General features: G+C 46.7%; 1 protein-coding gene across 9 annotated transcripts in view; it reads right to left on the bottom strand.

Moving 5' to 3' along the window:
* Ppp6r3 (protein phosphatase 6 regulatory subunit 3) overlaps positions 1-22,741 on the bottom strand; it is a 111,563-nt gene that overhangs the window by 20,770 nt on the left and 68,052 nt on the right. For 5 of the 9 annotated variants that reach the window (XM_029570002.1, XM_029570003.1, XM_008846309.3 and 2 more), the window contains 9 exons: positions 22,031-22,160; positions 21,432-21,584; positions 19,430-19,579; positions 17,128-17,192; positions 14,366-14,481; positions 12,905-12,990; positions 6,841-6,927; positions 2,101-2,198; positions 333-387 (listed from right to left, as the gene is read on the bottom strand). In XM_029570002.1, the coding sequence (XP_029425862.1) occupies positions 333-387; positions 2,101-2,198; positions 6,841-6,927; positions 12,905-12,990; positions 14,366-14,481; positions 17,128-17,192; positions 19,430-19,579; positions 21,432-21,584; positions 22,031-22,160 (940 nt within the window). The remainder of the gene's footprint in view (positions 1-332; positions 388-2,100; positions 2,199-6,840; positions 6,928-12,904; positions 12,991-14,365; positions 14,482-17,127; positions 17,193-19,429; positions 19,580-21,431; positions 21,585-22,030; positions 22,161-22,741) is intronic. The other 4 variants (XM_029570006.1, XM_008846317.3, XM_029570005.1 and 1 more) reach the window with 3 other exon arrangements.

The raw sequence follows: 22,741 nt of genomic DNA, 5'->3' as shown, positions 1-22,741 counted from the left end.
GTTTAAAAACATGGAAGATGGTGAACCACATTCTTCGTGAACTCGCAACAGAGAAGAGGAACTACCGGTAGCTTCTGAGGCTAAATGTCTACGGTGCAACCACAAGGACCAGGGTCACATTAGTCCAGTCACATCTGAAGCCAGGACTGCAAACTCATGCCTGTAAGGCCCAGGCAGACATTGTTAGCATGCATATCACCAATCTAGGACAGGTGATCCCAGAGTTCAGAAGGGCACAAGGCACAAGGCAGCATGTAGGCTGCAGAAGAATCTAGCTCACTCCTCCACCCATCCCACACCTGCTGCTCACGACCGGAAAGGCCCATACTTACACTTTCATTTGTACTGAGAGTAAAGTTGATGTCTGATACCCGATCAAAAGAAACACTGTAAAGAAAACAGAGGAACTATTATCTACAGATCACTACAAACAGCATTCATGAAAATTTCCAAATTAAAGATATTTACATTATCATTAAAATCCTCATTACTAACACACACACAACCTTCCGGTATTAAATGATGCCCCTCTCTAGTATTAAGAAACATATACAAGACAGGAAGGGTGGTAAAGGAGCTTTTTGAGACAAGGCTTTGTGAGGCCCTGACAGCCTTTCCCTGACAGCAATGGATTTCTAACTTCTATGGTTCAACTATAGTTCCAGGGACCACGTCAACATAACCAAGAAGTCACTTCCGAAGAGCTGAGTCAAACGTGAAAAAGTAGGAAACACTGTGAGTGGGCCGGACACAGTACACAGCACCCTGCCATCCTGTTTCCAGCCACACAGGGTGAGGACCACAGCCTACTGACACAATTTCTGAGCAGGCGGGACAGTCTCATGATCTGTTAAAGCTCTGTTCTAATCAGCCACCATTCCAAACACCTTGCTTTAAAGAGAACATGGATTCTAACTAGTTATACTCCGGTTTCTAGTGGGAAAGGGGTCTGACCCTGGGTAGAACTTTCCTCTGGCAACAAACAGATGCCTCTGTGGCGTGTTCTTACTCATTCCAGATTGAGATGAGTGAGTCTGAGGGTAGCTGACAATCCCCAACTCCAGCTTTTTAGAGAGCAGCCACCACTGCATTGCACCAGCACAGCATGTTTCCAGCAACGTGCAAAAGGGTTTCAGCATCTCCCGAAGTCTACACTCAGAACTTTCCTGACACACGACAGCCTGCCCTTGCTGAAGTTCAACAGGAGACTGGGAGCTGACCGCTGCCAAGGACCCACAGCAGACACTGCATGGGGGCAAGGAATTTTAGACAAATTTCCCCTAAAGGGCGATTTTTTGAAATCTGATCCACCAGCTGAGATTTACATCCCAGCAGCCCCAACTTCTCCTTCACCTGTTCTCAAGAAGCCATCATCCCAAGGTAAATCCACACTCTGATGTCTGGGCCTCTTTTTCTGGGTGGGAAGTGAGATGCTGGTTCTCAGTTCTGCCAGCCACCTAGACAGTTTCTATTCAGTTCTCTGTAGTGCCCAGAATTCGCACTCTGTACCTTTTACCCTGACTGCAGACAACACAAACCTCCTTACAGGACTTCCCCAGCACAGAAAGCAAAGCAGGCGGGGCTGCCCCTGTTGCCCTTGCCCTGGTCATCTACTGGAATGCAGTATCACACGGCACACACACCTGCAGTCAGCCACACCTCTGACCAAGGGGTGAACGACACGGTAAGAATAACTAAGTGAATTACTTGTGGTAATGCTATTAACACACTAAGAGTAGAATCAGGTGACTTGGGTCCCTCTAAAAGGACGATCTCAATTGGCAGCAGCACACACCCTTGCTACCAGCTGCTTATAAAGCTGAGACAGAAGGATGTTTACGCTCACAAATTCAATACCAGACAAGAACAAATCACCATCTGATAAGCAGAAGCCTCGGTGAGGTTCTGAAGCCAAAGCTCAGCGCTGGCCCTGGAGTGGGGTCTCAGTTACTAGGCTCAGCACTGGGTACTGAACTAAGGGACAGCTGTACCTCCCAACTCAGGAATGCTGCAGAGCCCCCAGAATCCAGCAGACTCAAGAGTATTTGTCAAAGAGCAGGAGTGTAAGAGACAGTTGTGGAGACAGGAAAACATACTCACTTGCCAATGTCATCTTGGTCTGCGAACTTCTCATCGTTGAAGCCAAACTGGTCAATAAAATTGGACGTCATTTGTTGCATCTGATAATCAGAAAAGGCCTGGCAACCCCAGGACCAGTGACAGTGATACCATGATTCTAGTGACATTCTACATGCTATCTGCCCACCTGTGCTGCAGAAACCTCTGTAACTCACACAGCCATATGACTTTACAAAGTTGGTGTGTTTTTCTTTAAAAAAAAAAAAACAAACAAAAATAGCAAATAATTTCAGACACATTTTGCCCCCAAAGGGGAAGTTTTTGAAATCTGGTCTGCAAATTGTTTTACCACACATCATCTGTAAGGAATATTTAAGTGACCATACTGTCCTCTACATAAGTAGTCTATAGGGAGAGGACTAGGTTAGGGTTAGTTTGAGGAGGTGACAGAGAGACAGAAGTCTGAAATTATCAGGTGTACCATCACCTCTAGACACAACCAACTTCATCCTAACATGCAATACGAGCTGACCACCCCCAATCTCCACCCCAGCCACTCCCCACCCACCATCCACCACAGCAAAAACAGCACCAGAGGAAGAAACACTGATGGACACAATCATAATCCTAGGAATACAACGATGACCTAAGTCTTGGAGGCTGGGAGAGGCTGAGGCATAAGGAACTCTACACAACCTACCTGAGGGTGACCGTAGCAAGTTTTAACTTTGTCTGAGAACACTTCAGAAAAGCCTGCCACACCACAAAGTCTATGGAGGAGCCAGTTCTGTTTCCATCTACCACATCTTATGAGTGCCAGGCTCAGGCGGGTCTTCCCAGTTGGAAAATGAGGGAATGTTATACTGTACTGCACCTATGTGCTGACAGTCTAGTTAGGCCAAAAGCAAACACATCCTCACACACTGCTTGGGAGTAAGGGACACGAGAAGACAATCAAGTACCATCTCCTTACTCTCACCCAGATAATCAACGTGGGACGACCCTGTGTGCATTCAGGTGGACAGGGACAGAGCCAGCAGTGGGACCGGGGGGGGGGGTAGGAGCAGCAACCCTTGCCAATGGAGGCTTTACTCCCAGGCCACTGGCTGCAGCTGGTGCAGAGGAATCAATAGATTTCTCCTTGGGCCCCACCTCGGCAGAGTCCACAGACCCCATCCTGCGATGCTCCAGACAAGGGTCTCCTCGTTCATTTCTGATGACACTAACTCTCATGGCAGGGAATTATGGCATGGATAATCCAAATTGTAGGTAATTTAAAAAATAAACCTTATATTTGGCTTTGGAAGGTATCTTTTGCTTAGGTCTGAAAATAAACAAAATTAAAAACAACCAACCACCACTGCCATCACCCCTTATTTAGAGCAGCCAAGCCTCACTTTCCTCTCACAGAAGACAACATCCCCCCTTCCTGCCCCCACCCCCCAAACCTTCTCATTGCCTGCGTTCTGGCTCACAGAGATGATGCTATATGAGCTGATGGGCTAGGGGGCAGCTGGCTGCAGGACAGCCATCCACAGTGTGCCCAAAGAGGTGGCCTGGCAGGACGGCACTGGGTAAAGTCTGGAATGCAACCAAAGCAGGAGTCATGGGAAGCTGGTCAAGGCAGAAGAGAAAGGACACACCTAGGAGATGAGAGCTCTGGGCATATGAATGGGCAGGGCAGGCAGCCTTCGTGTTCAAGCAGGAGACCACTCCTCTGAGCTCTGACCTCATCTACTACAAGGGCAACAAATGCCTGCTGCTTCCAAGATGTGCTCAAAAACCATGCAGCCATTCTACGAGGAGGCAGCATAGACCAAGCTCCAAATCTAACCAGAACAGTTTTCTAGAGAAAGGGAAGAAATATTTCCAAAGCTCCACACTTCACAAACAGAATGCAAACGGTAGATGTACTACAAATGTACATATACATACATGTACATTTACAAATATACACCCACATGTACACACACGAGTATCTATCTATCTTACCTATTCAACTAGACAGAGATACAGCAACTGACATACTAGGAACATGGTGCCATCAAACAAAGGAAAAAGAACCATGATCGCTAGCGTGCTCGTAGCTCCAGTTTGGCACAGCTTCTGGGACGACACAAACTAGCAAAGAATCTCCCCTTTGAACCTGATTTCTACCACTAACTGTGCTATCAGAGCCTACATTCCAGTATGAGTGGAGAGTCACTATATACGTGCAAGGGAATAGTAAAAGTGTTCTGAGGTGCCGAAGTGGACAGCAACGCATGGCTATAACAATATTAAGCACTCTGCAGTACTGCTGTGGTCATAGAAATAGCTGTGAACTCCATCTGTCCCAGCCAGTGTGTGACATGTGGTGGAGAGTCGATGCCCATCTCTGGGGGTCAGCCTGAATTCTCAGAGATCACAGGGAGAGAGCTCACCTCACCCCTCCACAGCGCTGGGAAGCACAGTTTGGAGGACACTGAGGAAGCAGAGCTCACTGGGGCAGAACAAAGCAGGCACGGCACAAACGTCACGAGGTGCGGGCTCACTGGACACGGCCCCATCTGTGACAGGGTTACCTTGTTAAATGACTGCCCTGGGTTCTCTGCACTTGGGCTTTCTCTGTGAGTGGGAAGCCTGACTTCAAATGGGAATCAGAGGATTAAGATGTGGAAATCTACTAGTTGATATTCTACTCAGAGTGGAGACTATGAGGAAGCTGTTAGACTAATCTAGACTCTCGGTCTCCAAAAACACAACATTTGGATCAGATACATGTCACAATGGCCCACAACTGCTTTATAGGTTAGGTCTGCAGAGTGCGTCCTACATCTAGAGGTTATAGGCAGTGGATAGAATTCCTGAGACTGGGAACCTGGCCAGGGCTGTGTTAGGAAGCCAGCTTTGTGATGGGGATATACATTAGCCCTTGGTCAAACCAGGAAAAGAATGTAAGAACATTTCTCCCAGAACACACAGCTTAGAAGCAGGTATCACAGCAAGCAAGGGGACCCATTCCTTTGATGGCCTAAAGTAGCTTCTAGATAAAATCAGCAGCTTGAAGTTCAGGCATCTGCAAAGTCCTGGGTTTGATTCAGAACAGCAGTGCACAAGTTTACAAACATATTTAGAAAAATGTTTAGGGCACCCTTTTTCTTTCTTTTTTACATTTATCTATTTTGGTGTGTGCATGTATGTGCACACATGTGCAAGCATACGGAAGTCGAAGTCCTCTGACTATGAGTACTGACTTTAGTTCTCTCCTTCCACCATATGGATTCTGGGGCTAGGACTTGCACCAGCGAGCACCTTTACCTGGCAGCAAGCAACTTAACCTGCTGTGCCATCTCACCGGTCCAGGTCATTCTTTCTCTTAATGCTAGAGTTTAACAGCCACAAAAATCACATCTGACCCATCCAGCTTCATTTTAGGGTCATAGCAATGCAGCCTTTGGGTTCAGGCCTAGTCACGTTGATTGTTTCAATACTCTACAGTGCTTCGGTGGAGAGGCCACCATTTAAGTGGGACAGTGTGAGAAACTGGAGACAACAAAGGGCTGCTTGTAGGCACAAGGGTTTACGGTGAGTCACGGTGGGCTGCCTGGGTAGCCAGTGCTTCCTAAAACCAAGATGTGTTTCCTTCAAGAAGACGCTGCTCCTCCACAGTGCTCCCTATGGTCAGCTACTTGCTAACTCTGACTTTAGGAGAACAGCTGCCAATGGGTGCCAATGTCAGAAAACAGAGGAAGATCAGCAAGCACGAAAATTTCACCTTAAATCCATCTGGGACCTGAACTACTCTTGTATCAAAATAAAGCAGTTGATCACTGTGATGCTGATGTGAAAGGTATGCAACTTGGAAACAAAAGACAGGGCCAGCAAGAGCGTCAGAAGCTTCAAGGTGGCCCCAGAAAAGGTGCGGGTGCGACTGAGGACACAGGCACCACCCAGTAAGGTGTGACAGCGTCTCCTTAACCAAAGTCATGCAAAAGCACTTTATATGCCTGGGCCAGAATGGCTGAGGACAACATCCCTACAAACAGCTCATCTGCTAATGGCCTTCTAACTGGGGTTCCAAAACTTGATACCCAATAGAAACGTAAAACCAATCGTCACTTTCCCAAGAATCACCAATCAATGATAAATCAGACTAATGTTTATCTCCCGTTTTTAGCCAAAATGGTTAAAAGCACCTAACATATGGAGACAAACTGAGGGCTGGAGGGCAGGCATGGCAATGAAGTGCTTCACTAAACCTCAACTCAGGTGTCACCACAATGGAACAGCTCTTAGGATCAGCAACAGCAGAAGGTAATCTTAACAAGCCACTGGGTTGACAAGCACTGCCGAGCTCACTTTTGGAGTTTTGACTCTTAATTCTATCTTTTTTTTTTTGGTCTTTTTGAGACAGGGTCTCCCTTAGCCCCAGCTGTCCTGGAACTCACTATGTAGACCAGGCTGGCCTTGTACTCACAGAGATCCGCCTGCCTCTACCTCCCACAGTCTCTACCTACCACATGATAGGTCTGCACAGTAGCATGTGACGTGACCTGCTGATATTCAGTTCACGTGGCATTCCTCGACATCACTGTTCCCAGGAACACATCAGTACAAACCTACCTGGCATGCCCGGTTCTCCCTGTTGCAATGGTTTAGCTTAAAGGGTAGCGATCTCAAACCACATTCTAACACAGTCTGACAGACGCTGACTCACAATGGCAGCTAAACTAAGCATTTATGAGAAAAACAAAGAGCAAAGCTTTAGGCGTGACTCACTTGCTGCAAAGAGGAATCCTGTGAGAAACCCGTTTCTTTAAAGTCAATTTCATCATCACTGGATGAATGAATATGGCAGGTTGTAACCTATATGCATAGAAATGTAAAAGACTATTTAACAGAGAAAAGTGTTGGACATTTGTATCAGCATTATTATGGAAAAAATATCACATTCAGTTTCAAAGTGCAACAACAACAACCAAAAACCCAACCCCAGAAATAACAGACAAGTTGTCTCAGGTCCAGTCCTTGCTCCTGTCTGGCTGCCCACCCAGCTGCAGATGGTCACCACTGTTCACTAGCACCCTAGGTGTCTGATGGAAAGGGTGCGTTACTTCACCGAGATGATCATCTTGGTAATCAACACCAGTTAAACAGTTTACAGGGAAGGCAGAAGAAACCGTGCGGGTGGAACCAAAATCACTGGCATGGCCAGGCCTGGAGGGCAGAGAAAGCCTTGGCGGTCATCAAGGAACTACCAGAAAGGCAGCGTTTGAGTGCAGTCATTTCACATCAAGATCTTGACTTTCCTGCCCATACGAAGAAGAGAACTGGCCATGAATGCTCCATGTGATGAGGCAACACTGTACTCCTGACACTGTGCCTTCCTTGCATGTCCAACCAACTCTTGACAATTAAGAAAAGCACCAGCAAGAGCTGCTCACTCATGGCTAAGCCAGGTGCCCTGAGTAGGGAGGTGCTAACAGTGGTTCCTGCTGTCTAGCATGGGATGCCTAACAGTCGGAAACTCCGGCAGCCAGCATTCCATTTGCGGGCCATGCACACTGTATTCTCCGGAGTCCTTTACACTATACTAGTCTCACTGTGTAGCCTGGAATGGCATCGAGGTCGAGATCCTTCTTCCTCAGCTTCCCAAGTGCTGGCATTACAGGCATGCACCACCTCAGAACTGTTTTGGGTAGAGAGCACTGTGCTGACGGAAAGACGTGGGCGAACTTGGGCGAGGCCATACCTCACGGCCTCAAGTTAACAGTCTGGCCTAGTCTTCTTTAGAGATTGTTCCCATTGGTTCTAGAAGCCCAGAGTACAATCCTAATTGGTGTCGACAAGGCAAGGCTTGTGAAATTCCCCCACAGATGTTATTTCTCTTTCCTTTTACATGGCCATCTCTGGTAAGACATAAGGTCTAAATGACTGTAAGCACGGCTGCACTTCCTTTCTCTCTGCTCTGTAAGGCATAAAGCACTGCATTTTACTTGGTAGTTTGCCGTCAGTGAAAGGCGCCTGCCTTAGTGAGGTAATGGGGACACACAGGGGATGGGGGACAATGCAGGATGCCCAGCCGTGGTATAGAAATCTGCTTTGTTATGGCAACTGTCGCCCCCATAGGACAATCACACTCAGTGGCTTTAAGGAAGCCTGAGGCCACTGAGCTAGCAAGCTAAAATACGTCATGTTACTGTGTGTTTCAGGGTACAACCTCATAGGCCACAGAACCAGGACAATTTAAAGAGCAGGTCAGTGACCGGAGAAGAGAGAGAAGAGAGGCTGCCCTCGGGAGTCTTGTCTAAGCACAACAAGGACACAAAGAAACTACATGCTGTATTTATTTCCTATAAACAAGAGTTTATCATGTCAGTAAAAAAGGAAGAAGCTGGGGCTAGAGGGGTGGCTCAGCAGTTAAGAACACTGTTCTTGCAGAAGACCCGGGTTCGAATCCCAGCACCCACATGGTAGCTAACAATTGTCTGTAACTCCAGTCCCAGGGGATCCAACAGACTCTTCTGACCTCCGTGGGCACTGCACGACACGGGTACACTTACCTACATGCAGGCAATACACGTATACATATAAAATAAAGATAATAAATAAAATATTAAAAAAAAAGGAAGCAGCTTTGCTGAAGCAGCCAAGGGCTAGACATGTGACCCCTCCACATGTGGTTGTAAACTGCTGCTACAGAGCACCGCCCTCTCGGAAAGCGTCTATAGTGCTTTTCTTTCTTTGTTGAGACAGGGTCTCACTATACAGCCCAGACAGGCCTTGAACCTGTGGTCTTCCTGCTGAGTGCTGACATTACAGGGTTTTCTATAAGTTCCAGCCAGTCAGGATCACTAACAGCACAACACTGGCACACCTTCAAGCCTACTAATGAAGAGTGACTCTAGGAATGCCTGTACCATTATGGTGTGCTAAAAAGACTTACTTCATTTACCCATGGGGGGAACTTGCTGATCAGAATCCCAACCAATTCATTACCCAGAGGTATACCGAACTAAGTTCTTGATCTACAACTCAGAAATACAGCGCCTTTGAGGCACCACAGAGATCAGGAAAAGCCACCTTCACTCCTCAGCTAAAACCTTAGCCATGTTTTTTCTGGACTGTTCCCTAAGCCAGCCTCACCATGTAGCCCACACCACTCATCACCAAAGCTGCCAACAGCTTGCTAGTGCAGTGGCTGTAGTCTTCCTCCAGACTGACGTCAGTGAGGCAGCAGTCTCACTCAGTCTGTGTTGAACCCAGTGATCTTCCAAAAATGTACATCAAATGATGTCACTTTTTAACTTCTAAGACTAGTGGTTTCTCAGTGGTGCCCACTGCTTCTGTCCTCACTTTCTCCCTAACTCACTCTGACAACAGGCAGACCGGACTCTTGCTCTGTGCCAGTCCTACATCCTGGCAGTCCCTCCCTTGGGGTTTTCTGTACTTGTTCCCTCCCTCTACAATGCTACATTCTCGATGAGGTTTTTTAGGACCACCCAGTTTTAAAATTTTACTACTACTACTACTACTACTACTACTATTATTGGTGTGTGTGTGTGTGTGTGTGTGTGTGTGTGTGTGTAGATATGCGTGCCATGGCACACATGGAGGTGAGAGGACAAACGTGTGAAATGGATGCCTCCTTTCCACTCTCCATGTAGGTTTGAAGGATCAAATTATTTAGGTTGCCAGGCTTGCATGGCAAACACCTTTACCCGCTGAGCCACCTTGACCGTCCCTTGACCTAACTCTGAACTGCTCATCTATCCAACACTTCCTACCCACTCCCTGGCACTCCCTCCTGGGCACTATCACCAATACATGCATGTCTGGCTCTTCTGCTTCTCCACCTCCACCAAAACAAGGGTTCTTCCTGGTTAGCGCTATTGCCCTCTACCTGGCACACAGCGGGCACATGAATGGTTCTTCCTGGTTAGCGCTATTACCCTCTACCTGGCACACAGCGGGCACATGAATGGTTCTTCCTGGTTAGCGCTATTACCCTCTACCTGGCACACAGCGGGCACATGAATGTCTGCTGAATTAATGAATACTAACACACACAGCAAAGCCTCAACAGTGCTCTTGCCAAATTGGATGCGTTTTAAGTGAAACACACTCTCGGTGCCAGTGTGAGAAAGCAGCTTCTGAGGTATGACATCTTCCACAGTGACCTTCCAGCATCTGAGCCTGCCAGAGCAACAAGCATGTGAGCACCTGCTTTACCAAGGCTGCCTAAGCAGGGTGTGGCTAAGGCGCGCAGAGGCCTACCAGTGAGACGGCAGGTGCAGCTCTTCACTGCAGACGCCAGCACCTGCCCACTCCAGGGCAGTGACAGCAGCCTATTCTCAGCCTGGCTGCCTAAACCGTTTTTCATACGAAAATGCGCTGCTACTGCTCCACGCCGCCTCCTGGCCCTGTGTCAGTGACGGGAAGAAACCCTGGGGCTTCAAAACAATTTTCCCACCAGAGAATAGCAAGAAATAAAAGAAACTCAATTTTCCAAAGTTAGCACAAAACATTCCCTATTATCTACATTTACCTATGTTCTTGTCAATTTTTAGTTTGGAGGCTTAGTCAAAATTCAGGTCTTTGGATGTAACTAAAACACCAAATTTAAGAGCTGGGTGTGATGGTGTGCACCTAAAATCCCAGCATTCAAGAGGCTAAGGCAGAAGGATCTGAGTGTGACGCCAGCCTGGAGCAGAGAGGGCAATGCTGTAAAAACAAACCCAACAAAACAACTCAGCTCCAAACTACCAATGTGAACATCACAACTCCCTTACATAGGAGGCAGTGTAGAAAGGCACTGGCACGGATTTAGGCATGGTACAGTGTCGCCTCTGTGTCAGAGTTTAATTGGATGTTGCAGTGGAAGCTACAGAAGCTAGGGCTGGCCCAGCTTACCCACACAGCCGAGGAGATGCTTGGGCCAGTGGGACAGCTATGAATGAATGAACAGAAAAATACAAATGGCCAGGACACCATGTCAACATACGGACTCAAGCTCTGAACACACCTGAAAAACAAACTTCAGAGAGGCATCAGAACCAGGTGGCATCAGAGCCACCTCAAAGCCACCTCAAAGACCATTGAACTATAGTCACAGGCACTCTCTCTGTCATCTTTTCAAGGGTAAGGCCACAGTATTCACAAATTACATTCATCATACGTACTATCTACAGTAGTCTACTGCCCCTAGAACGTGGGCCTGACCCTAAAATAGACTACAAATGCTCTGGGGAAGTAAATGAAGAGCCTGGAGGGTACAGCTAAAACCTCCTTGTTAGCCTAGACTTGTACCCCTTAAACCCCCTTACTGGAAGGAGTTAGGACCAAATGGAGATATTAAAAAAGGTTCTAAGGGGCTGGAGAGCCAGCTCAGTGGTTAAGAGCACCTGCTACTCTTCCCGGACTCCAGGTTCAGTTCCCAGCAGCCATGTGCAGCTCACAACTGCCTCCATGGGCACCTGTATACATGGCTTTCCTCCCCCCCCCCCCCCCCCACATACACAGTCTTTTCAAGCCAGGCATGGTGGTGCACACCTTTAATCTCAGTTCTCAGGAAGTGGATCTCTGTGAGTTCCAGGCCATCTGTGGCTACAGGGAGGCCCAGTCTTGGGAAAAAAAGTTCAAAAATCAGACAGAATTAACATCCTTAAGTACTCCTTTATACCTAAGAAATAGAGAACACCATGCTGGCTGCATTCTTAAGGTGGGATGAGTGTGGAAGCCTGGCCTTCAATGAGTAAACGTCATAGCACCAAGAGGACAAAACAACCACTATGCACAGGTCTAGACAAGGTGGCATCCGAATTATCTATCCCACCTTAATTGTTTTAACCAATCTACCTAGTCAGCTGTGTAAACTATTCACCAAAGACTGCCTTTCCTGATGTGCCAGTGCTGTTGACAGGAGTGTCAGTTTCTCTGCTGGGCTACAGCACACACAGTAGGGACCTTAGACAGAACTCCCTGTAAGAGGCTTCTTTCCTGATTATTTTACCTCTTCATACTTCCTAATCCTGCACCAAGTCCACATTCAAAGGCCATTACTCCAGCACTGATGAGTAACCATGAGAGTCTACAGCATGAGAGGCAAAGGCCCAAGGTGTGTGGCAAGGATGATCTGTGGCTTCCAGCTGAGCAAAGGTGCTTCCCTCTTGTTTTTAGGTTCTGAACAGATATGGCTGCTGGGCAACTAACTTGGTAACAACTGAGGCGTTACTACAGAACAAGTACAGTGGCTAGTGCTGGACAGCACTGAGTCAGGTGGCTACCCCGACCTCCAGCTGGCACTTGTTGACAGAGATGCTCTCTCATCTTCAAAAGCACAAAGCAATACTCACCTTAAAACTTAAAGCACTGAAAAAACAAAAACACATTCCAAAGTCCAATATAATTTTTTAAATGATCAATGCCATTATTCCCTGGCTGGAAGTATTAATTTGGTTAATTAAACATTCTAAGGCTGGAGTTCCAAAGTCATCTACAATCCTCCTACCCCAGAAACAATCTAAAATGAGAACAAATTCAACTCCATTAATTCTAGAAAACATCCACAGGCACGTTTGGGATTTCTAAGCACCCAGGGACACGTGAGGCACTTAGGCCCAGGGGGAGACACTGGACATGGGCAGCCTTTTAGTGCCGTTTTGCCATGCTACGCAGGTAACTGAGGTGCCCGGATAAGTCAGCAGAATACTGACCTTCCTGCAGAGAGCTCCTCTTTGGCCCACACTCACTGGCCCTAATAGAAGGCATTTTACAGTTTTCTCAGAAAACAGGCAAAGGCTAGAGCACAGAAACAAACAGAAGTGCACCCTGCAGAACCTACTAGATCCACCGTGTTCCTCTTGTTCGTCTCTCCTAAGGAGTTGGCGCAGAATGTCTCCCATCGCTCCCTGACTTCGTCTGGAAGATCTTCAGAGTGAGAAAAGGAGAAAAGCAGTATCACCACAGTGAGCACACAGACAGCAGGCAGTCTTGCAGGGCACCCGTCAACTGAAGACCTGGTTACGGCCAGCCCAGTGCTCCAAGAAGGGTGAGCCCAAGAAGCACCAACAGGCCCAGTCCACAGATTTGAGCTCTGCCCAGTCAGTCCCACCCCACCTACCAATACCATGAGCCAAGAGCTATGACTTGGAAAGTTACTACCAATGTTTTATTGACATGAAACACAGAACTCCATCTGTAAAACTACTTCTGAGAGAAGAGCAGGTCTTTGGGTTGGGGGAGGGGGAAGTTCCTGTACTTTCTTGAGATCCTAAGGCAGGCACATGACCAACGAATGGTCCATGGAACCCTGCTGGCTTCTCAGATTGCAATCACTGCCTCCTACGCCTGCCTGATGACCAAACCATGTAGAAATGTTCACTACTGGAAGTCTACTTTCTAGAGACGATTTTTCTGAGAAAACGAAACCGTGGCTGTAAATCATCAGGGCTTACCTACATGGAGGCAGTCACTCAACAATCCTGGTTTAAGCAACTGTGCACAGGTGCACGCTCACACAGGAAGCTTCCAGGAAAGAAAAACTGACCTAAAAAATGTTTTCTCCTCTTAAGTACATACACACTGATGAGGAAGCAAACTTAGATGTGGGCACGCCTCCATTTTTCTGTAAGTAGGTGATACTAGGTTTTTAGTGCACACTCAACAGAAAGTAAAGCACCTCTTGAACAAAGATTCCTCGTTTCTCAGGTACACAGCCAAAGTCACATGACCAGCGATTTGGCCAGGACAGAAGCTTGGAGGCCACAGAGCATCTGGTGCTCCGGTTCTGGAGGGTGGTACCTGGGTAAAAGGCGTTCACACAGTGTCCTCCAGGCCACCTTGGGTGGAGTAAACAAGTGCTAGCAGAAAAGAATCCTTGAGGGGCCACGATCTCTCGTCTTAGTGACAGAGACACTGAAGAAATGCTGGCAAGGTTCTGGTGTCTTAGGTAAGGTACTTAATGTAAACACAAGAGACAGAGAGAGGCCTTCGGAAGAGAAACAGCACCATGACTTGAGGGGCCCCATGGCAGCACACAAGCACTGCAGGCTCAACGGGCAAAGGAAACGGGACAAGAGTGCTCTGGAACAATGACACCTGACTCCAACTGCTCTGGCCACCAAAAAGGACAGCAGAAATCTGAACACAGGTATAGCTGAGAACTACAACCAGCTCCCTAGACAACCTGTAAACTCCAAAGAAACTCCAGAAGAGCCCTTGACTAGCTGTTGACCTTCCCTCTGTCATCTCATCTCTTCTCTGACCCCACACAGACGTAATCAGCATTGTAAAAACACCTTACCTTTGATAAGCTGCTGCACTAGTGCACTGTTGGGGCCCTTGTCAGTGCTGTGCACAATACAGTTCGCTATCCTGGTGAGGTGTCCCATGTAACCATGCCGTCGTCCTCCCTCAGCCCTGGCAGGGGAAAGGACAAACATTGAGACAGGAGAATGGACACCTGGAGAAGAGTTTCAAATGGAGCATGCTAGAGCATCACCAGAAAGCAAAGCACTCAACAGGGCAGTCACTCCAGACATCACCAACAATCACATTCATCAAGGCCTTGTCCACTCTTAACTTTTCTTTACATCTTTTTGTACAATTTCTTGAATTTCAGACTCCAATCAAACTGTAAAACCCTGAGGTCAGAATTTTATTGTTTTCCAAAAGACTTATGTTTGAGTTGTGCCAACTGACTGGAGGCAAGCATCCACTAATGGCTTCCAAGTAGAGTCCCAGGCTTAGCCGAAAACTTAGCAAGATAAAGAAAGGCAGTGAACTTGCACTTGCTGAAGACACTCCAAACACAGGCAAGCGAATTTAGTCTTCAAAGACACCTTTAAGGTTAAGGTTAAGACATCTTTTAGGTTAAGGTTAAAACATCTTTTTATGTTCATGACTTGCAAAACAAGACTTTTTGTTGTAAACAGCAGGGTAGAAATTGAAGAGATTTTTGCCTAAAGAGTGAAAACCCTGCCCAGCATGGTGGCACACACCTTTAATCCCAGCACTCTGGAGGCAGAGGTAGGTGGATCTCTCTGAGTTCAAGGCCAGCCTGGTCTACATAGTGAGTTCTAGGACAGCTGGGGCTATAGGGAGACCCTATCAGGAGTCAAGAAAAACAGTAACAAAAAACCACATACCATATTTGGAGTCTTGCCTGGAAAATAAAATACCTGCTAGGTGATTTTAAGAGGCTGTGGGGGCAGCTAACACAACGGCCCAGTGAAGAACTCAACCAAACTGCAAGAGCCACTTTAGCTGCACAGTAAGACTCAGACTCAAGTGCTCCCAGAGACAAATTCTTAGCCTCCTGGGCTCCCTTAAGGCCACAGGTGGGAACAGGATGGCCTGCAAGGCTTCTGGCCCTGAGTGTTAAGCTGCCCAAGTTTTGGCTTCTGGCATACTGAAACATTGAAGAAAGCTCCTTTAGTACCCCTAGCTAGTGGGAATATTACACGTGTCTGGCCTTCAGAGGATGTGCCAATAGGAAGAGGGGAATGCTCAGGACACTCAGGTGCTGGGCAGATGTGAAGACAGGAAAAGATAGAGAATGGGAGGTCACAGAGGGCACAGAGGGGCTAAGATGGGTCAGACACTAACATGTCCAGCAGGCCATCCACGGCTCCTGTGGAGAAGCTCCACTGGGAATAATATGCCTACAGATACATGGAAAATGCGCAATCAGCAGACTGATTGAGAATATAAATCAAGACCGCAAGTTCCCAATGGACAGATTTTTCTAAAAGGCTCTTTTTTTTTGAGACAGGGTCTCCCTGTAGCCATGGCTGGCCTGCATTCCCTATGGAGACCACAGCAATCCGCCTGCCTCTGCCTCCATGCTGGCATTAAAGGAATGCGTCACCATGCCCAGCAAAAGGCAGTATGTTAAATAAAGGTGGAATATTCAGCCATGTTTGTGGCAACATGGGCGGAACTGAAGGACATCATACTACGGAGAGGTAGGAAGACACAGGAACAAAAATACTACATATTCTTGGAAGCTTCATGAACTAACAGTGGTCCAAGAGGCTAGGAAGGTGGGGGAGGAGGATGGAAAGGGTAGACAGTGAGTTCCAGTCTCTTATAAAGAAATCCTAGCATCTGACCACACGGCAGGGTGACCAGAGTTTATAAGATTATTATGTATCTCAAAATAACTGGAAGAGAGGAGTCTGAAGGTTCCAATGAAAAATGCTAATCAAGATTTGATCTTGGGACTGGAGAGATGGCTCAGCGGTTAAGAACACTGGCTGTTCTTACAGAAGACCCGGGTTCAAATCCCAGCACCCACATGGCAGCTAACAACTGTCTGTAACTCCAGTTCCAGGGGATCCGACAGCCTCTTCTGTCCTCCGCGGGCATTGCACGACATGGGTGCACTTACCTAAATGCAGGCAATACACGCATACACATAAAAATAAAAATAATTTGAGAAAAAAAAAAGATTTGATCTTTTCACATGGTATACATAATATAAAAATCACCCAGTAATTCCGTTCATATGTTCAACTACGTGCCTATTAAATCACAGCAAGAGCCCATGACCACAAAGAAGCACACCTTGAAAGTACTTTCCAAACCTGCCCTGTGCCGCCTGCTCAGAAGCTGGAGTGGCATAAACCCTCGAAGGGTACTGAACAGGAGTGCCTCAAGAGATGTCACCACGGTCATGAACATCTTATACACAGTTGTACACAGGGATCAACCAAGGCTCCAGAGCCCTGTCACCAGGTGACTCTCTATGAGAACAGGAAGCACTCCTTCCCGTTCAGCTCATACACACAGTGACGTTTCTCTGAGGAGGTAATCCCAACACATACTAACGAAGACTCAACTTTGCACTCTTTTTTCATTCAACTCAACATAATTCTCAGAAAGTATTTCGACAGGCCAGGGAGCTCTAAAGGTAATGGGGCTCCAAGCGAAAAATGAGGGACCAGAACATGTGCTGCAATGTACCTTTATCTTTGCATTTCTCTACATGACAGAGGGGAGACGGCAGGGTTTCCCTTAAATTGTAAGTCAAACTGATACTTTTTTCACAAACAAGTTACTCACTGTTTCTTCTCATTCATGTCCCAGGCTTCAAGTATCCGCTCTATTAACTGACATTTCTGAAAAAGCTAAATGAGAAGGTATATTCCAATTAGCATTTACAAAATGATTTAAAAATGAAAATTTTATTTGATTTCCAAAAACCTTTGTTGATTTTATTTTTATTTATTATTTTATGTGTATAAGTGTATTGCCTGCATGTATGTTAAGTGCATCCATGTCCTACAATGCCCTCAGAGAACAGAAGAAGGCATCAGATCCCCTGGAACTGGAGTTAGGGACTGTTGTTAGAGAACCCAGGTCCTCTGCAAGAGCAGCCAAGTGCTCTGAATCACTGAGCATCTCTCCAGCTCCCGAAGCATTACAATCTTAAACCGAAATAAAATACTGCATGTAGCTGGGAATTGCTGGCCATCCAGAGGCAGTGCCGAGGTGCCCGTTTAGTCCTGATCCCTGAACCACACAGGGCCCAGCTGGGGCCAGGCCTGAGAAGTGTGGCAGGTGTCGTTCTAAGTGAGCAGCTGACCTGAGACAAAGCTGGGATCCGTAAACAGGACACCCAGAGACTCAGGGCCTAATCAAAATTAAAGCTTGCTTTGGCAAAACCTAACTTAAAATCCAATGCAATACTTCTGTTCTGTTATTTTTTTTTTATTGTTTGTTTTATTTATTGGGAGAGGGAAGGATCTTTAGAGACATGTCTCATGTAACCCCGATTGGCCTTGATTCTCCTGCTTCTGTCTCCCAAGAGCTGGGTTTACAAGCACAGACAACACACCTGGCTCACTTCACTTCAGAATACCGGCAGCACTTCCTCCTCATCCCAACATTACTGTTAATACTGAAATCTGTGCGTCCAACCAAAGCCCCAGCCATCAGACAGGAACTGCTGTGGCTGTGGTAGAATGAGTGGGCACCATGTGCCTTTCATGTGGCCACAGCAGACCAGCCTTTCTCACCTCCCTGGTAAGGAAGCAAACCAAGAGAGGACTAGAGAATTAAGTAAAAACACAGACTTACAGACTCAGAAAAACCACTTCATATTTCACCCAAGAGACCCCAAGCCAGGTGTCTATTAATCCAAGTACTTGGGAAGATGAGGCAGATGGATCCTGAATTCAAGACCAGTCTGGGCTACATAGCAAGAAAGCCCCTTCCTCTGTATCCCAAACAGTGAGAGACCCTAAAAAGATCAATATTGATTGAAACTCAGTCCTCCAAGCACCCAGTCACTATTTAGCACCAGAGGTCAGCCTCTGGTGCCACAGTGCTGTGAAATGCGATCTCCAGATCTGTATGTCCTTTCACTGTGGTTCCTTCAGTTTTCAAAAGCTGTTTTTAAACAATACATTTACCAAGAAAGATGGCCTGCTAGATTTCTCTTAACAGTTTATTTAATAGCGATTTATCCACTATGTGGTTAACAGAAACACTGGTCAAAAGTGCAATGAATAGGCTGGAGAGATGGCTCAGCGGTTAAGAGCTCTTGCAGAGGATCTGGGTTCAGTTCCCAGTACCCACATGGTGGCTAACAACCATCTGTAACTCCAGTTCCAGCAGATCCAATGTCCTCTTCTGACCTCCTCGGGCACTGCATGACACAGCTGTACTTATATACGTGCAGACAATACAGTCACACATATAAAAATAATACATTTTTTTTAAAAAGTACAGTGAACTTGCTGGGCATGGTGGCGCACACCTTTAATCCCAGCACTTGGGAGGCAGAGGCAGGCAGATCTTTGTGAGTTCAAGACCAGCCTGGTCTACACAGTGAGTTCCAGGACAGCTGGGGCTACAAGGAGACCCTGTCTCAAAAAAAAAAAAAAAAAAAAAAAAAAGTGCAGTGACCCAAGCTAGGCCTGGTAGCACAGGCCTTTAACCCCAGGATTCAGAAGGCAGAGACACATAGATCCCTGGCCAGGTCAGCCAGGGCTACAGAATGAGACCCTATCTCAAGAAAGGGGGGGAAAAAACAAAACAAAACAAAAAAAGTGCAACGAGCCAGGCGTGGTGGCGCACGCCTTTAATCCTAGCACTCGGGAGGCAGAGGTAGGTGGATCTCTGTGAGTTCAAGGCCAGCCTGGTCTACATAGTGAGTTCCAGGACAGGTGTGGCTACAGGGAGACCCTGTCTCAAAAAGACCCCCCCCCCAAAAAAAAGTGCAACCAACACCTGGCATTAACTGTCTTAGGGCTCCAAAAGCTATTTGTCACACTCATCCTTAAATTTTTCTTCACACTCAAGGTGGAAACCCTAGTGACCAGGAGACAGAAAGAGGGAGCAAAAGGACAAGTAGGCTCACATGCTTCAGTAACAAGTTGTCGCTGGCAGTATCGTGCTCAGGAATGGTGCCGTTTTCTGTATTCTCAAAAGGACTGGCGAGAATCAGAGCGATACAAATTTCCACTTGTGTGTGCAGAAAGTTGTTCCACGTGTACTTGAAGAACATGTCCTACAAATGAAAGTATTTTCTCCAGTTACTTCAATGCTAAAATGTCTCCAGAACTGTAATTAGAACATGATCTCAGGGTAGTGAGACGGCTCAGTCATCAAGTGCTTGCCGTGAAAGCAAGAGGACCTGAATCAGCAGGTGTGTCTGCAACCCACTGCTGGGGGCACAGAAAAAGATGCTGCTCACTGGCCAACCAGCCTGACCTAACCCATGAGCTCCAAGCTCCAGATTCAGTGAGAGAGACTGTCTTTAAAAATAAGGTAGAGGCCCAACAAGATGTACAGCAAGTAAAGGTGTTTGCCTTCAAGCCTGATTTACCTGAGTTCCACCCTGGGGGAATGGTGGAAGAACCAACTTCAAAAAGCACTGTATGTACGTGAGAGCACACCCATACGTGTGCAAAGATAAGAGTGACAGAGGAAGACATTGAATTCCAACCTCTGGCCTCCGTGGATACGTGCACCCACATGAACGAGGACAAGAAACAATATACTCTCATGACAAGAGCTAATTAAAAGGAACAAAAATGTATTTAAGGGGGGTCTGAAACACTGCTTCATAATGCAAGCAGCATATCTACCCATTCAACGACAGAAACCTGCATAAAGCGCTCTAGAAAACAAGGGGAAGCTCCAGAATCATGAAGACAAGCACAGGCTTGTCAGGAGAAAGTATCTTTGTTTTCAAACTAATCCAAATACTAAGGCCAGTAATTTTCACCCTGTAACCTGCAGGAAGTATGATCACTCCTTCCTAATAAACAACTTTCTAGTAAGCACTCTGCAGACCTAACCTATGAATCAATTGTGGGCCACTGTGACATGAATTCGATCCAAATGTCCTGTTTTTAGGGAATGGGAGTCTAGGTCAGCCTCACAGTTTTCTCCACAGTGTCCATGGAGACTAGAGGTTGGCATTCAGCACCCCCCTCGGCCACTCTACCCTTGTGAGCGCTCACATGTGCACACAGTACTTTTGGGAATTCTCTCCTTCCACCACTCTTAAGTAGAATATCAATTAGTAGAGTTCCACGTCTTAATCCTCTGATTCCCATTTGAAATCGGGCTTCCCACTCACAGAGAAAGCCCAAGTGCAGAGAACCCAGGGCAGTCATTTAACAAGGTAACCCTGTCACAGATGGGGCCGTGTCCAGTGAGCCCGCACCTCGTGACGTTTGTGCCGTGCCTGCTTTGTTCTGCCCCAGTGAGCTCTGCTTCCTCAGTGTCCTCCAAACTGTGCTTCCCAGCGCTGTGGAGGGGTGAGGTGAGCTCTCTCCCTGTGATCTCTGAGAATTCAGGCTGACCCCCAGAGATGGGCATCGACTCTCCACCACATGTCACACACTGGCTGGGACAGACAGGGAACGAACTAAATCCACCACCATTTCTACAGTCACGGTGGCAGTGCTGTAAGAAATCTGCTTAACAGGGCTGGAGAGGTGGCTCAGCAGTCACTGACTGCTCTGCAGAGGACCGGGGTTTGATTCCCAGCACCTACATGGCTGCAACACCAGTTCCAGGGCATCCAACACCCTCTTCTGATCTCCTCAAGCACTGCATGACACAGGTATGCTTACACACATGCAGGCAAAACACTCATACACATAAAATGAAAATAATAAACAAAATGCAAAAAAAAAGAGAAAGAAAGAAAGAAAGAAAGAAAGAAAGAAAGAAAGAAAGAAAGAAAGAAAGAAAGAAAGAAAGAAATGTTTCATAAAGTTCAGCACCCTGAACAGTCCCTACCCTGGCCATGATGGCAGTACTACAAAGTCCAGTCACTTTGTAAAGCGGAGCTATATTCTCATCAGCTATCAAGGATGACTTTAAATGTCTATGTGGGGAAATCTCACCAATATGACACCAATGCTGTTCAGCTCCATCAGGTCCCCATTTATACTGCTGGTATTGGTTTGGAGCAGGCTGGATATCAACCTAATCACATTCAATCGTGTGTTCCCCACAGGAGGATCCAGTACACCCCATGTAGTCTTCATCACACTTTTCTGAGGAAGAAAAAGCTTTCAAATCAAACTCAATAAAATAAACAAAGGTGCTTGTGCTGACTCTACAGTTGGTCAGCGAACAGGCAGCCCTGATCCTATGCCCAAACATACTCCAGAGCTGCTGGGTCATCAGGACATGGTGACATAACCACCTGCAATCTAAGGCAGAGCCACTGTCCTGGGAAGTGTGACCAGCAGCCTGCTCTCCTCTACAGATAAAGTTTCAAAGTCCCAAGATCACAGAAGCGGACACTGCAGAGTATGGGCATAATGACAGCAAAGAGCAACAAATTCAAACAAAGCACTACACTGCCCTGTGAAAGTCCACCCCTACCAGCGCCTCACTGCCCAGCTCTCCTCTATGTGGTATGCACAAGCCCTCCATCACAGACACAATGCAATCCAACAACTCTGGTTGGCAGCAGCACTTAGGACAGCTCCCCTACCTTAGGAGGCTCAAGCAGAAGTTCATGGAAAGAGCCAAGTCTTCCTCGGATGGCTTCTAGCACACTCTTGTTAACCGAACAAGCTGAATGACTCATGCCTGGTGGGCAGATCTCTATATGGCCTTCAAATCTGGAAAACAAATCAAGGTAACTTTACTTACTGTAATTTCACAGTGAATCCTTCTAGGTGTTCCATGTCAACCGTGTAAGCACACATACTACCAATCTGTAATTATATTATAGTTATGTCAACATTTCTAGCTGTGAAGAGGAGGAATTTTTGAAAACAGAGCATAAAAAAAACTCATGAGGTTGACCAACAGGCCCTGAAATCCCAAAGAGGATATGGTATTAAGAGATTACATCACAGCTCCATATTCTCCTAAACCTTTCAATCCTTGCAACTACTGTACTGATAGGTCTAGTACTAACCACAAAATATAGAAAACAAATGGAGATCTGACTCCTGGATCATAGGGAACACTGTACTGCCAGTCAGCCATGGATATTAACAACAAACAGGGCTACACTTATCCCGTATAAAGTAGTTTTGGGTAATAAACAGTATTCCCCACTTAAAAGGATTAAGTTATTCTACATTCAATCTGGGCTCATTATACTTCATGCCTTTGAGAACACAGTTACAGATGGAGAACTACCAATCTCAATTTCAGCCGGTCCTGGTGACTATAAGGGGCAGTGGTTCTTAAT

This window comes from Nannospalax galili, unplaced genomic scaffold, assembly GCF_000622305.1.
Source record: "Nannospalax galili isolate Female #2095 unplaced genomic scaffold, S.galili_v1.0 scaffold1723, whole genome shotgun sequence".
NCBI classification, from domain to species: domain Eukaryota; kingdom Metazoa; phylum Chordata; class Mammalia; order Rodentia; family Spalacidae; genus Nannospalax; species Nannospalax galili.
Note: the sequence above shows the minus strand (reverse complement) of the source record. Positions and strands in the feature narration are given on the sequence as shown.